The following is a 12,089-nucleotide window of genomic DNA, read 5'->3' as shown; positions in this document are numbered from 1 at the left end:
TGGATCTATGAACCCTTGGTTAGCATCATGTTTTTAATGTGTAAAATAAAACACTTAAAATCATAAAAGCAGCTATTTATATTGAAAGATATCACTATCAAAATTTTTTATAGCCAAATGAGTGGAATAATAAATTATGTGCTTCTTTATCAGCGTATTAAATAACAAGCTCTAGTGGTAGGGTTAATAACTACCCATGATTTTGAAGTATTGATGAGTGTCAGTGATACTTTGAGATACTTGTATCAACTATAATAAAACATTTGAGATTTATATGGTAAAAAAAGTCCCAGGAACCGCTAATGCTACTCTGAGTTTTTAACCTACAGTTCAGTTAAAGCTTGGTGAAAATAGAGATGATTTTCCCCCCACCAAATTCAGGGAACCTGGTCTCGTTGGGGGATCCACTGACCCCAGGTTAAGAACCTCAGGTTTGGCAAAAGAAGTTGTTCACCGGACTAAATGGCTCCCAGATTGAAAGTCCCTAGATGGCTGTCTTCAAAGTGGAACCTCCTGGGAGCCATCCGTTTGAAAACCAAGCACAGGAGGAACCCTGAGTGACCCTATAGGCCTTTCTAGGGATTTACAGGGCTACAGACTTAAAGCTCTTGGGGATGGGAAAATAATTAGTTGACAGTGAAATCACTTGGCAAATTTTATGCAATACTGCAACTTTTTATTCTGAATTTTGGCAAAGAAGTAAATCCCTTACGTGAGTAAGATCTGGTTCATCATTTTCTCAAGCCAGAGACAACTTGGTGTTTCTAATTCCACTTTGAGGCAGTGCTTGAAGGCTGTGTTTATCTTTTCCTAATTACTTGATAAACTAAGTATTTCTAATGGGGGGAGGGGCTCCCTTGGTGATTTATTTTTCTACTGCTACCATAAACTTTAAGAGGTCACAATTCTTATAGAAACAACAGAAATCACTTTTTCTCTTTTCTTTCGGCTTTTTTTCCATTAAAGAATTGAAACCTTCTGTGTTAGATCACCAATACCTGAGGGAATTACTATTGGAAGGAACACAGAATTATGTATTTAAACAAAAATCTCTCTGAAAAATCACCAAGACAAGGCCTCATCTGTAAAAAGAAAGGATTTGCAGGCAGTTTCTTTTGAGTGTTGAGTTCTTTAGTTTCACAAGGCAGTTTTGCATAATAGAATTTCTGCAGAAATCCAAATGCAGTGTTTCAATCTTATTCATAGGGTAGATCTTGAGGATGTCCAGTCAAGGCAATAGCTTACTGTGTCTGCCTCACTCTGATGGTTACTGATAAGACTATGAATAAGTCTCCAAGCCAATTGAAGGGTCAGTATGAAAAATAATGGAACACCGTGTCACCATAACACATGAAGCTCCATTAAGGAGCAAAGATCATAATAGTTTTATTCACTCCTGTATGCCCAGAATGTCTCACACACAGTAACTGATCAATACATGGTGAATAAGTTGTTGCTATTAGGATTCAGGAAAAGGAGAAATCATTGTGGAATTCTGGTAAGATGGTATGACTTGAGATGTAAAGGCAATGGTGTAGCAGAGAGGAGGAGAAAAGCATTCCAGCTGTAGAAAATGAGAAGCATGCAGCAATCTGATGACCAGAGTTAAGGGCCTCCCTTGGGAATTCTGGGCAGGTAGGATTGATCAGATAATGTTGGGGATGGCAAGGGAAGAGTCTAGACCTTAAGCATGTCATCAAAGACAAGACTGTTATTCAAGATGATACTTACCGCATGAGGCAAAATAGATTGAAGAGAGACCAAGAGTGAACCGTCAGGACGCTATGGCAAAAGAAGTGCTGAGAGTGCCACCTAGGTTGTAGAATGAATGGAAAGGGTTTGATTCAGGAAATATTTAGAAGTAAAAATGTCCTGGAATGGGTATGAGCTAGGAGCAGCCCTCATTTTCAACTTTAGAAAACTCAGTAAGTCCCCAAGGAAGTGAGGGAAAATGTTCAAATAAGATGCTGGCAAATCAATGTTTTCACGATGGGCAAACAAATTATATTTTTCTTCTGGTAAGTGATTTCTTTGGAAAAAAATGCTAAAGGCACTGGAGAGAGAATGACAACAGCACAAACAACATTTCTCCAGTTATTTATAGTATAAAGAACACTTTTGCATACCCAAGCATATTTGAAACAATGGAAAACAGAGCAAAAATAGAGAACCATTATGAAATGTATTTTTATCATAGATAAGAAAGTCAGTGAATATTTTTTCATATGACAAAAATCATTAATACCCAGTGCATTTACCCTGGATGTTCTCTCAATTCCAAGAACTAGAGTTAAAATTAAAACAAAATTCTCATTTTGGGTCCTGTTTTTCTAACTGTTGCCCACAAATGGTACAGCTTCATTTGTACAATAAATGGCCCTGAAAAACTAAAAAAATTTGCGTGGTTGTACTATTATTTTAAATTTCCTAGGAGAAAAGATTATCTCAAAGTACAATATCCCAAATCATCTACTTTGTAAGTTCAGATTTTCACATATGGATTTAATGGATTTTGTAATGTATTCTCTCTCTCTCCACACACAAAAACATGTATGTTCTCTCTCTCTTTGTGTTTCTATATATACATATACACATACACACATTCATACATGCACATATACTCATACACATATATATCTCAATATGGAATGCCTAAAGAAAAGTACGGATTAATATTCTATATTGGAGGACTAGAGAACCTTCTAGAATTCCTGAGAGGGTCAGGGCCCTCCACAGTGGTGTCACTGGAGCTGGCTTGCACCAGCCCCTGAGAGCCAACTCCCAACTCCACATACAATGACATCATGTTGGTATATTAAAACTGATCATGGTGGTAGTATTTTACATCACAGAAATCAGTAAATCCTACAAATCAGAACATATCCTTAACCCCTACATAAACTAGTTATTAAACAATTACTGGAATACAGGTATCCTTGGAACACACTTTGAGAACTACTGATATAATGTAGTATGCTGAGGAAATGTATACAGAGACAAAAATGGCAAGAGCGATGCTGGCACCTTTGAAAGACAGGAATAAAAATTCAACCTACAAATAAAAGAGAATTCTTAAGATAACACCTGAACAAATGGAATAGAAGCATTAAAAAGAAAAATACCTTCCTTGGCTGATAAAGGGTTTCAGTTTTAATGTTCAAAACATTTACATGTTCCAGGAAAGTTAATTAAAATGATACAATTAAACTTGGAAAATGTTTTTAATTCCTTTGTAAAAAAGGAAATTCCTGTAAGCATAGTGGCAGAAAAAAAAGGTTACCAACAAAGGAAAAAAAAAATCAAGCTTTACCCTTCTCTTTAACCTGAGATATCAAAGATTAAGCGGCAATATTTGTAGGATTTTAAGAAGAAAGTAAAGGACATGATTCAAGAACTACGTACCAAGAGGAGTTGTTGTTCACCCTCCAAGACAAAAGAAAGTAATTTTCAGAAAACAAGGGCCTAAAATCTAACAGTTGTTTATCTTTTGAATAAAAGTTTTTAAAACTATATTTACAGTCACCATTGGAAAAAATCAGATTTAAAGAATAAGGAAATTGTGGAACAAATGGACCATCAATGAATGACGAAACTAGAGTCAGTACTACATAATCATAAGCATCATCACAAATATGAAAATATGAAATCGTTGTTCCATCATGATTTTGATAACTGGAGAAACACATAGTAAAAGCATATTTTAAAAAACCATACAAATAGCCACTGATTGGAATACAGAACAGCATATGCACATACCTCTGAATACCTTAAGACTATAAAAGTCAACAGCATAGTTTATGTAGCAAAAGGTGGAAACAAGGACTACAGCAACAGAAAAATCAAAAAGATGATAAAAATAAGACCATAACACTCCACTTGGAAGGAAATACTAATCTTCTAAACTATGCTCTTAAAAAGGCAGAATGAAACATTTTAAAATACAAGTTAGCTATATGCTTCATATAAAAGGCAAATCTAAAATACACCAACATAAAGATTAGAAATACAGAGGTACAGGAGGCAGATGGGTGGCTCAGTTGGTTAAGCGTCCAACTCTTGATTTCAGCTCAGGTCATGATCTCAGGGTCATGGAATCTAGCTCCACCCCAACCCCCTGGCATCATGATGTGAGTTGAAGGCAGATGCTTAACTGACTGAGCCACACAAGCACCCCAAACACGATGAACTTTTAAATTTAATCTGCTTTATTATTTTTCTCCATCATTTGCTCAAGTCTAAACAATCAACAAAAAAATAAGTCAAGCCCTAATTTGTATTGTCTGCTACTTCCCAGGGTGTAGAATACTTCTGACTGGTGGCTGATTCCAAGCTACCAATAAGAGGTTACTGAACACGGAGTTGGGAAGAGATGCACAGTAGCAAACTATTATGTAGTATTTTCACAGACAGATTCAATGCACATACATAACCTCCAGAACACAGGTGAGAGTAATGTGTAGACAATATTAGAAAGTGATGAGTTTTGAGCATTTACTGCCTATATAAGAATCTTAGATATATAAGGAGGTATCACACATCACTTGAGAAAAGGTTTATTCAATAAATGATGCTGGAGTAATTGGTTATTTATTTAACAACTCTGAAAGTGTAAAACATATCCTTAGCTCACGGACTGCCCTAAGTCAGGCTTTGGACCACACGAGTCATAGTTTGATGAACCCTGTTAGATCTTTGCTTCATTTATCTACCAAAATAAATTCTAGATTGACTATAGATTTAAGTAAAAACAAATCATACAAGAAAAAAAAATAAGTGCCATCAAACACCTGGAAGGTGTTTAAAAATTTTTATGTTTAAAAGTATCAGAAATTTTAAAGGAAGTTTTGATAGATTTGACTACAAGTGGAAATTCAATTAATGGGATAAACAGAAAATATGTTACCACTTTTTTTAGGCTGGCACATTTCCAGAAAACCAATTAGAGACAGAAGATAAGGAGAACTGCCACATAGAATTTTCTCTAGCTTTTCCAAATGCTTTGCTGTCATTTTTCAAAGGATCCCAGAAAGTTAGAATCTCAAAAATGGTTCATTTGTTCACAATAGTTTGTAAAATGTTTTTAATCTCTCCTAACATGATTATCTACTCTTCCTGATTCATATTTCCTTGGTGAAAATAAGTGGTAGTTGAATGACATAAATATAAATACTCTGTCAACTTTTGGTGATGTCTTGTATTCTTCTGTCCCTTCTCCCTCAAAGAAGCACTGGCTGAGGAAAAGCAACATTTGTGTTAAGGATTGTCAACAGTCCATAAATCAAAAAACAACCAGTATCAGGTTTCCTGGAGGTGGTGGAGATCCAGAGCACGACGGGTTAACCAGAGCATGGCCACAGGGAATGTGGGACTGCAATGCTCAGGGTCCAAGGAGGGAAGACACTGGGGTTCCATTGTCAAGGATCCAGACATGGGACTAGAATTTAAGAGCCAGGCTCCCCTGCCCAGGAAGAAGAACCAGAAAGAGACAGGCAGTAGCCTAATTGAAGCTACTGGGCACTTGGCTCCAAGAGTGACACAAAAACGCTGACCAAGGAGAGGACCAGTTATTTAACCCAGGTCTACCCAGGAGGGAGAGAATAGGCACTAGCTTGGGGACTTGACAGCAGCGGTCCTGTTACCATGGTGGTGGGGTGTTGGCAAGAGGAATGCTGCCTTTGGGGAATGCTAGAGCAAGCCAGAGCCTAGAGGAGCATAAGTGTTTTCAGGGCAATACAGATAACACAAGAATTACCTTGGCAGGAGTCGCATCGTCCTATTGGTGATAGTCGTGTTGGACAGATTGAGGTACAGGACTCCAGCACAGCCCTCAGAGATGTATCTCATTGATTCATCCTGCATAGAAACAGAGGGAAGAATCTTATCAAAGTCTAACAGGCTTTGTTATTTCCCTATTATCTCTCTCCCTGCTCCAAAAAAGTATATGCAAGCCTTGGTCTCTTCATATTCTTTGTTATTAATTGTAAATCAAATTAAACAGAAGGTGACGGTTTTGTTCGAAGCTTCATTACTCTCTCCCCTTCCTTTTCTTTGGAGATAAAGTCCCATTCCATCACAGTGACACTTCGTTCAAATTTGAACCCTTGCAAGTTCACCTCTGACAGAAAATCTGAGCCCAAGTTTCGAAGTGTCAAACACTCCTGGCTCCTCAGATGCATAAAAGTGATTAAAACCTAATCCATTTTTAAAGATTTTATTTATTTATTTATTTATTTATTTATTTATTTATTTATTTGAGAGACAGAGACAGGTGAGGGGAGGGGCAGAGGGGGAGGGAGAAGCCGACTCCACACTGAGCAGGGAACCTGATGTGGGTCTCTATCCCAGGACCATGACCTGAGCCAAAGGCAGATGCTTAACCAACCGAGCCACCCAGGCACCCCAAAACCTGATCTATTTTTAAACTTGCTAAAATCATTCTGAAGACAGGAATAGTAAATGCTCTCAACTGGACTTCATTAAAAGTGATTCAATATTTACACATATATATTTATAGAAATGGGGGGGAATGGGTGTAATGAAGTTTCTGTGGTCCTATTAGTTAGTATATGACAACAGCTAAACAGATTCTCAACAAATTTACTTGAGATGGTCTGAACTAAGATATAGGCTACACACATGTTGAGCCTGAATTTCAGTGTTGAGGGTGTCGTGGGTGAGACTTTCAAAGATTCAAGCAACCCTTCCCCAGGGAGTTGAAACTGAGGTACAAGAGAACAGTGACTGTGACAGGAGACAGGGAAACAACAGTCATTTCAAGCCTGAGCCCTAAATTGACATTTATAAGACCAGATAAATTGCAAGCTTTGATTGTGGTGGAGCTGCTTCTCATCTGGGTAACTATTTATAAGACGTTCCAGTATGAGTAAGTAGCAGCAGGTTTTTATTTATTTAATGATAGCTGATGAGTCTCCCCAGGAACACCAATGAGGTCAGCTAGTTTTAAATATTTGTAGCACATCCGTCCTGGAAAGAATAGGCCACTGCAGGAAGAGGCAAATTGTCACTTGGCGAGGGGATATGGTTTAGGAAAGAATTGTGTGTGTTCAATATGGCTCCCTCCAACACCACTAAGGATGGCAAAGGTTTATTTTCAGCAGGATCATCAATGTTTAACATTCTATTCCTATTTCCCGAAGCCAAGGATATTACAATAACAAAATCCTGCAGTTGCAAAAGCGGTAGTTCTGCTATAGGAAAGGTTCTGGGTGCTGACACCACATGAGTGCACATACAGGGCTTCAACAGACACTGGATTCTTGCCACTGCCTTCAGGCTGCCGGCAATTTTTCTAGATATTCCACCACTAAAATGCAAGATTTAGGTATACGTGGATAGATTTTTAAAAAATATACAGTACAATTTTCCCAGAAGGAATGGGGAGAAGAATCATAATGAATGGCATTGTAGTTTAATATAAACAAAATCTGTCTTCAAAAATGTTCATGGTGCCAATCAAATATCAAAGTGATTGTGCACCTATTGAAAGACTGGCAAAAATGCAAATGAGATGGGCAAAGAGAGGATAGAAAGCTGGTTTATCTACCCTTAGGGAGCTAGCCACAGAGAAGGTGAAAATGTGGGGCCAGGAAGAGGAAGTGTGTTTTATGCACCATAGAGGAATCTGATTTTTCCTTTAAGATAAGGAAGCAAACCATTCACTGCATTTTCCTGTCTGGAGGAGCTTGGAATCCAAGAAACATCAGATGAATCCTATTCTCAGCATTTAAAAAAAACTCAGGGTTCAATCCCCAAATGCTTGAGCTCATAAATGCAAAAACTGTTTGCATGTCTTCACTGCAAAACGGTTGAATTTGTCCACAATGCACCAAATCTTTCTGAATGTAATATATTCATAAGGCAAGCTTCTTAGAAAATAATATATTCATAAGGCCAGCTTTTTGAATGAACGTTTCTCAACTCCTTAAATGTAAGCCTGTCTCCCAGTCTATGCTTCAAAGAGAAAGACAATAGTAAAATGTAGCTGGATAAAATTATCAGCCCTGTATAGTATTAGACTCCAAAATTGGAAAAGACTTTGATGTTCACAAATTCAGTGCAGATGGCATTGTTTTGACTTCCCTATTAGGAAGCCAAATTTAAAGACTATGATCTTTTATTCAGGGGCAGAACTGAAGCCCCTTGAGGGCAGGAACTAAAACTTGATTCACTTTAAATTGCCTCTAACACTTGTATTTTATAGCATATAAATTCCCTATATATCTTTATACATAAAGATAAACATATCTTTAATGTAGTAGGTACTAAAAATACCCACAGAATTCAACAGAAGCTTGAAAGAACTATAATGATGATGCTGGGAGGTGTGTGTGTGCCATGCTGGAGTTTGAAGAGCGTGACACAGTCAGACTCTTCTGTTTTCACCCTACTTCTCTTACTGTTCTCTCTTACGATTCTTCTTTATCTCTTCTCCTCTGCCTACTTCTAAAAGTCAGCAATCCGCAAGGTCCAATCCTAAATTCTCTTTACATACATTCTTTCTCTCTCTAGGTTGATCATATTCACTTCTGTAATGTTAATTAAGAATACAGACACATCAACCCAAGATGGAATCTCAAGTTCTAGGCCATGTGATTCATTACCTACTCAGTATCTCCACACAATTTCATTCATTAAACAAATGTTACAGAGTATTTACTATGTGCCAAGGTCTGTGCAATGTGTTATGACTACCACAGATAATAAGACACATCTCCTGCCCTTTGGGCATCTTGGGCGAATGGAGGAGGCATAAATGGTGTGATTAGGACTAATTATTATAGGACTCCAGAGGGGCAGCAACAAACCCAGCCCTGGGTGTCAGAACTGTCTTGATAAAGGAGGTAGTACCTAAAGTAAGCCTTAAAGCCTGACAAAGAAAGCAACACCTGAGGACAAAGCAAAAAGGGATTCCATGCCAGGAACTCAGTCTGAGCAAAGAGCAAGGAGTAGCTTGGCTCATGCAGCAAAGAAAGTGTTGACTGTGTGGTTGCTGAAACTTACTTAATGTGTGTGCAGGAATTGAAGCAAGAGGAGGGTGGAAAAGGAGGCAGAGGCAAAACCAGAGGGTCTCCAAGATACTGTAACGTTAAAGAGCTTTGACTTTATTGAATAGTGTAGATGACAAATGTGTGTATAAATGACGGAAAATGGGAGTGAAATGATCAGATCTGCCTTTTAGAAAGTACATGTGCTATATGTTCACAAATTGAACTTAAATTTTAAAAAATCAGAAAAAAGAAAAGAAAAGAAAATGTATGTGCTCACAGGATGGAAGATAGATTGGAAGTAAAAGAAAAGCCTGGAGACAGAGAGCAGGAAGGAGCTGCCCAGGGTTACATTTCCACCTTTATTGGCACACAATTGATAGCCATAAAGACCATTAAAATGAGCCTGTTGTTTCTACTGGGACCCTGTTTTTTTCTGTCTCACAAACATATGGCCTTAAATGTAAATATAGTTCATTTTTGTAATTCTTGAATAGTTTCCACCTTCCAGGGACTCCAACCTTGGGCATATAGCTACAGGATTAATAATAGCATTATACAAATGGGATAAAATTTCTTGCCAATGTTTAACATACTTTGCTTTTTTACACATTTGATCCTAAATGAGCTCATAGGCATGTATTCTGGCAAAATCTCTGTGTATTGGCACTCCAATATAGCAAGTCTGAATCTATATAAATAACAGTAAAATAAGTTTCATATACTCACTGTGAGTGTTGGGCAGTCAGAGACATTCAGCTCTTGCAGATTTCTACAGAGGCCTAAATCAAACAGGTTAAACATCACTAAACAACATAGTGCAAATGTTTAAACTTAAAATTTTTCTTCCTACATTCAATGCAATGTATTCATTAGAAAATAAACAAAAACCTTGGCAAGTAACTTGTTCTAAGTATATGCTCCTTTTCCCAGAAAACCGATTTCTTTTGGCTTTAAAATTAAAATTTATACACATGTTTATTATCATTTAAGGATTACAGAAGAAAGGGGGGAAAAAAGGAAAACACTACTTTGGGGAAAATAGTATATATTTAGAGCTTTTAGCTGGGAGGAAAACCAACCTGCTTTTTTTGTGGCATGACTTTTTGTTCATTTTTTCATTTTTGTCTTATCATTTTATTATAAAAATTTTCAAACACAGAAAAGTTGAAAGACTTGAAGAATTGTACAATGAATATACCTAGATTTTATTTATATTCCACTGTATTTGCTTTTATCACATATTCACCTAATAACATCTGCCCTTCGATCCATTTTATTTTGTATGCATTTTAAAGTAAGTTACAGGCATCAGCAAACGTCCCCTCATACGTCAGCATGTATATTATAAATAATTCAGCATGCATTATAATTAACAAAATATTTATGATTTGTTTAAATTCGATTTACATACAATTTACAGTGAATTACAGACAGGGAAGCGGAGCATCATAAAGGCCAAGTGGCTGATTAACTCTGGGACCAGAGGCAACTGCCCAACTTATGGTCTTGCACCTAAAGATGACACATGTATGCAAAGAGCTAGAGAGCCAAGTGTTATATAGTCAGCACCCTGGGTCTAGACTGATAGGAAGTGAAACTCCAAATCAGAGACAGAAAAGAAGTATCTAGGGGAGAGGACACAAAACAGTAAAGGGGAGGAATGCTTGAGGCAAAGGGAGGGAAGTCATTCTCGGTGGGGGAGACCCCCATCAAGCAGGAACACTCCCGGCAAGGGGGTGATCCTGGCATTCACACTGCTACCATGAACAGAAAACACATCTGCTGCTCATAACCACTTAGCTCCACAATAATAACAACAGAAATGTTATTAATTATAAATTAAGTTTGAGCATTTCTTTCTTTGCCAAGAATTAGGACTGTGTCCCAAGTAATAAATGCAAACCAAAAATCACTTTCAGAATTTAAAAATGAAAACAATTCTTTGCAATGTGCAGATCTTAGAAGTCATCAGTAATACTTAGGAAGGAAGAAAAGAGAGTCTCAAAACAATGTCGTAACAAAATTGATGATATTACTTTTATAGAATAAAAGTCAGTAATTCATGCATCCAACAAATGTTTACCAAGAGCCCTCTACGTGCCAGAGATTCTACAGATGCTAGAAATACAGCAGTGAACAAAACAGACAAAAATCCCTGCCCTTGGGGAGTTCACATCCTAGTTGGGGGAGACTGACAGCAAACAAAAGAAGTAACATTATCTACTTTGACGGATGGTGATAAGTAGCATGAAGCAAAATAAAACAAAAAAAGGGGGTAGAGAGTGGCTAGCAAGTGGGAAGAGATGCACTTTAAACAGAGTGGTCAGAGAAGGCTTTGCTAAGGTGACATCCAAGCCAACATGTGCAAGATTTGACAAGGCCGGTGCAGTATACTTCCAGCATTTCTGGATCTCACATTGAATATGGTTGGTTAATGAGGAGATAGTACAGGGAAAAAAAAAAAAAAAAAGCTTGGGAGGACCTAGCTATTGCACACCTACTTCTCTTTTTTTTTTTTTTTTTTTTGCACACCTCAAGATTGTAAGAAGACTCCCCTTAACTTCTTGAATCCACTGTTTCACTCTTCCTACTGCTAAGCCCTAACACAGCCAGGTGCTTCCCCTAGACTCGCCCTGGGCAGAGTCTCAGGCGCCTAAGCCTGTCTCCTCCTGGCAGCAGTGCTTCCTGGGAGGCATCCATGCCCCACTTCACAGATGCAGGAGAGGGCGTTCGGTAAGTAGCTGAGGTCACACAGTGAAGCCAGCAGGAGAGGCTTCCATCCAACCCAGGGCCCCAAGGTGCAGCCACCAAAGCAGGCGGGCGGGAGGGGGCACCGTTCAGGCTGGGCCTTTATTCATTGCAATGTCTTTGCTTTGAAAAAAAAAAAAGAAAAAAAATAAATAATATATAAATATATTTATTTATTTATTTATAAATGTATAAATATATTTATATTTTATATATAAATAAATATATTTATATTTTATATATAAATAAATATATATATATTTTATGTATATATACTCATTGAGGTGATCATCTCACAACAACATATGCAAAAGTCGAATCATCATGTCATAC

General features: G+C 37.6%; 2 protein-coding genes across 2 annotated transcripts in view; one reads left to right on the top strand and one right to left on the bottom strand.

The window, feature by feature from the left end:
* Positions 1–12,089, bottom strand: part of FBXL13 (F-box and leucine rich repeat protein 13) — a 207,556-nt gene that overhangs the window by 100,280 nt on the left and 95,187 nt on the right. Inside the window, exons 10-11 of the mRNA XM_041723506.1 lie at positions 9,735–9,787; positions 5,753–5,853 (exon numbers count right to left, since the gene is read on the bottom strand). Of these exons, the coding sequence (XP_041579440.1) occupies positions 5,753–5,853; positions 9,735–9,787 (154 nt within the window). The remainder of the gene's footprint in view (positions 1–5,752; positions 5,854–9,734; positions 9,788–12,089) is intronic.
* Positions 1–12,089, top strand: part of LRRC17 (leucine rich repeat containing 17) — a 28,441-nt gene that overhangs the window by 2,727 nt on the left and 13,625 nt on the right. The gene's annotated exons all lie outside the window — the stretch shown is intronic.

This window comes from Vulpes lagopus, chromosome 11 (assembly GCF_018345385.1).
Source record: "Vulpes lagopus strain Blue_001 chromosome 11, ASM1834538v1, whole genome shotgun sequence".
NCBI lineage: Eukaryota > Metazoa > Chordata > Mammalia > Carnivora > Canidae > Vulpes > Vulpes lagopus.
The sequence above is the reverse complement of the archived record's forward strand: the minus strand, read 5'-3'. Positions and strand labels throughout refer to the sequence as shown.